The sequence below is a fragment of the Myotis davidii genome, unplaced genomic scaffold (assembly GCF_000327345.1).
Source record: "Myotis davidii unplaced genomic scaffold, ASM32734v1 scaffold243, whole genome shotgun sequence".
Classification (NCBI taxonomy): Eukaryota; Metazoa; Chordata; class Mammalia; order Chiroptera; family Vespertilionidae; genus Myotis; species Myotis davidii.
In genome coordinates, this window is record NW_006295183.1 from 451055 (window position 1) to 455458 (window position 4404).

The 4404-nt window shown below is 50.6% G+C and overlaps 1 protein-coding gene across 3 annotated transcripts in view; it reads right to left on the reverse strand.

Moving 5' to 3' along the window:
• The window catches only part of SLC7A6 (solute carrier family 7 (amino acid transporter light chain, y+L system), member 6), a 40585-nt gene that overhangs the window by 30067 nt on the left and 6114 nt on the right, over positions 1-4404 (reverse strand). For all 3 annotated transcript variants that reach the window (XM_015567829.1, XM_015567827.1, XM_015567828.1), the window contains exon 2: positions 2283-2832. In XM_015567829.1, the coding sequence (XP_015423315.1) occupies positions 2283-2796 (514 nt within the window). In that variant the 5' untranslated portion in view covers positions 2797-2832. The remainder of the gene's footprint in view (positions 1-2282; positions 2833-4404) is intronic.

The window sequence follows — 4404 nt, forward strand, 5'->3', positions numbered from 1 at the left end:
AACAAACCCTCAGGGGCAATGGAGTCTCAACTGTGAGGAGGCCTCTGCTTTGATGCCTCTATGTCAGTGCTGAACTGACTTCCATGCTGAAACTGCCACAGAAAATACTCACCAATGAGGTGTGGGAGGCTCCAGAAAAATCAGGCTCCCACAGAGATAAACGTACCGACAATAACTAAGCCAGAAACATACACTTCTGCAGTCAAATCGAGTGCTGGGCACCTATACTTACAATGCTGGGCCCCTGGCCAGGGAGGGGACCTGTGGACCTCAAGAACTACCGCCCTAGCTGGTGTTGCTCAGTGGTTAGAGCGTCGGCCTGTGGAACAAACGGTCTCTGGTTCGATTCCCAGTCAAGGGCACATACCTGGGTTGCAGGTTCGATCCTCAGCCAGGTCTGGGCACGTGCGGGAGGCAACCAATGTTTCTCTCTCTTTCTGTCTCCCCCTCTCCCTTCCACTCTCTCTAAAAATCAATGGAAAAAATATCCTCGGGTGAGGATTAACAAAACAAAAAAATGTCCTCAACTCTTGGTGGTAGATTAAGGGGTAATCTGAGGCTAAATTAATTTTCTCCTTGATGAATATGTTTTGTTGTTTTTTTTAAAATATTTTTTTTAATATATTTTATTGATTTTCCACAGAGAGGAATGGAGAGAGATAGAGAGTCAGAAACATAGATGAGAGAGAAACATCGATCAGCTGCCTCCTGCACATCCCCCCACTGGTACATGCCCTTAACCGGAACCCAGGTACATGCCCACAACCCAGGTACATGCCCTTAACCGGAATCGAACCTGGGACCTTTCAGGTTTCGGTGATGAATATGTTTTATAATCAGAAAACCATTTCCATTTTTAGAGAGCTCAGTCGGGCCAACGTCCCCCTGGCCAAATCCTATCAGATATACAACTTCGTACCCACCCTCCCCCCTCCCTGGGGTATCTGTGGAGGGGTTCCCTTTAACATTTGTCTGTAACAAATGCCTTTAATGTTAGGAGGCACAGTGTACGGTACAATCCTTTATAATCCGGTGCTCTCGGTCTATTTTTAACACGGAGGATAAATTACATATACTGCCAGAACTTTTGCAAGCAGAGATATGGAAAGAACACGGTATAATTAAGTGCCTCTGGCAACACAATGCTAAGGAACGCAGAGAATTCTGGGCCACTTCACAGCTAACGAAAACACACGAGCTCTACAGGACTGGGGAAATTCACCGTGGTCACCTCATTACCCACATTAACTAATTTGAAACACACACAAGCAGTACCCACCACCTTAGGAGAGAAAAATGAAAAAGAAAGAGGGATCCGCTGAGATCTCTTGGGTTCTTTCCTCAAAAACCCAAATACAGGGTAGAAGCCGCCCACCTGCCTCTCCCTGGCCCCAGGCAGGATTCGTTTACAGATCAGTGTACAGAAATCTGAAACACCAGTGGGGAAAGCCGTTTTGGTGCGGTGCCTGCCTCCTAGAACCGGCGTGACAGCCAGAAGCGGCCCGTGGGCCTGCAGGCCTGAGGGATCACCCACCACCTAGAGAAGCGATCTCCTCACCAATGCCTCTAAACTGGTTTAAGATAAAAAGCTGGGAAGCAAAATAACTTTTTTTTTTTTTTTTTTTGCAGCATAATCAAGGCCTCACCACTTATGTTTTTTTTTCCGGGTTAAGTTATAACTAGTGATATCGATTCCAATCAAAACACCTACAAGACAAATATACTAGTAAGACATGCACCGACCCGTCACAGGCTGGGGAACAGAACCCAGGGACGGCCAAGAGTGAAGGAATGTAAGGCATTCACAGCCACAACAAATTTAAACTTCTCCCACCCCACCCTGTGCCCTTATCTCAGGACCAGATGACTTTGGTGAAATTACTCCTTGAGCCCCGCCGCCATGGCTCAGTAGCTGAGCACTGTCCTATGAACTAGAAGGTCACGGTTCGATTCCCGGTCAGGGCACATGCCCAGGTTGCGGACTCGACCCCTAGCAGGGGGCGCACAGGGGGCTGATCAATGCATTCTCTCTCATCATTGATGTTTCTATTGGATCCTTCAGTCCGTAGGCCGATGGCTCTATCCACTGAGCCAAACTGGTTAGGACAATAAAAATATATTTAAATATTTTTTTTTCCAAAAAAAGAAATTACTTCTTGAAGAGACATAATACCTCTTTTCCTCCCAACAAGCAAAATATGCTGTTCAATAGAAGGTACTATTAGCATCATGAAAGTAACCGCCAACCCCCACCAAGACTCCCCCAGAGCCCCCAGACTTACATATGCAAGCAGCAGCGAGGAGACGGCAGGCCAGGTAAGGGGGATCACAGGTAGGAAAGGAGGGCTGGATGATGTAGTTGGCAAAGGTGATAGCAATGATGGCCTGACTGGTGGGCTCAACGATTAGCAGGGAGGCCCACAGGCGGATGAAGGCAATGAAGCCCCCAAAGGCCTCTAGAATGTAAGCATAGCTGGCCCCAGATTTGGTGATGGTGGTCCCCAGTTCTGCATAGCACAGGGCACCCACCACAGAGAAAAGTCCGCCGATGGCCCATATGACCAGCGACAACCCGTAGGAAGCCGTGTGTACCAGAACGCCCTTGGGTGAGACAAAAATTCCTGAGCCGATCATGTTGCCCACCACCAGGCTGACCCCATTCAGCAGAGAGATCTCCTTCTTCAGCTGCATAGTTTCTGTGGTCCCTTGAGGTGCCACGCTCTCATCTTCCTCCCTGGGCTGGTTGGCCTCGGACATGAACTGATAGGTGGACGCCATGCTCTCCTGGGCTTCCATGGCAAGTACCTCCTCCACACCGGTGTGGACGACAGCCTGGCAAAGGATACAAGTGTGTCAGTCTAAGGCCGGGGCTGGGGAGGCGCTAGTTTAGACCTGCCAAGCAGGCAGATGTCCCTGCCCACCTCTTATGTGGGAACAGCACGCCTCATACACAGACCTAAAACCAATGAGCCTGTCTGTTTCCACCACGGGACTCAGGGAAATAAGTGGAAACTGCTCCCAAGAAAGATACCAGAAGCGATCAGGCAAGATAGGAAGGCGACTTCCAACATGAGGTACCTGGCTTGACGCCCAGGGTAGGCTGGCATTGGGTTTGTCCATAGCACAGATTCTCCTGAGACGTAGTTTTGGCAGCTTAAGGCCTGCACACCTGCCCTGTGGAGAGGACCCAGAGTCCCAGCACCAGGTTCACAGCCCCGGCCAGCCTGAAAGAAAGGCTTCTCACTGTCCATCCCCAGGTAATCCTGCCCACTCACCTCCACCCCAACATAACAGGGACTTCTGCAGCCTCCAGCCACAGGTGGAAAAGTCTGCAGCTGCTGTCAGGCGGGCGGAGAACGTGAGCATGGGGTGGGAAGGGCCAGGAAGATGCTCAGACAAGGGCACATCACTGCTGCAGAGACTGGACCAAGGAGATGCTGCTCTTTCCAAAATACCCGCCTTACTTCCTCCATGGCTCCGTGCCCATTCACCACCTTCCTTTTTCCAGAGTGCTCCGGGAGGGGTAACATAACAAGACCGGACGGAGAAAGAATATTCAGGGGGCATTCTAACGTGGAGCTCATCTGCTACGGGCTTACTTGCTTTTCTCCTCAGCATGCCCCTCAGTACCATCTGAGTCTACCAAGAGATCCTCCCAGAACAGGGTCCAGAAGTCTTGACACCCAAGCAAAGCTATAAGGTTCAGTGAGGCAAGATCCTCTTATCCACAGATCTGGTTTTGGAAGACAGCCTAAAGGGAGATGGAACACATACACACACACGCGCACACACGCATGTGTGCACGCAATACCACCTTTGGATTAGAGTTGGGCCAGTCCAGAAACCTCAAGGACGTTGGATTCTACACCAACTTACCTACGAAGGATCCAGAATCTGTCCGAGGAAGACAGCACCTTCCTGACCCTCCACTCAGCATGGCCTTCTCCCTCCCTCAACGCCTGTGCCCTGGAGTCAGGAATTCAGATTCCCTATTCCTGACTCGCCTTCCCCTTCCGGAGAAAGGAATCTGGTAGGCCATGTAATTCCCACCCAGGAATCCGTCCTTCACAGGCATGGAGATAACTTCCATGGATAAGAATGGCATCTCAAACAAAGAATGAATGAATCAGCACATCCGCTTCCCAGAAGCCTCTCATCTGCTCGACGAAATGGATGTGCCAGAGCCTTGCCACACCGAGCTCAGCGCAAGGGAATCAGGGCCTTCAAGAGTGAGCCGTTCTTGGGCAAAACTCCAATCTCCACAGCCTCACCCCAAACTCCTGCCTCACCTACCCCAGTCCCCCGTCAGACCACAGACCTGAGCCCCGGTGGGAAAAAACTCCTCTGGCCCAGCTGGCGTGGCTCCGTGATTGAGCATCAATCTATGAACCAGGAGGTGACAGT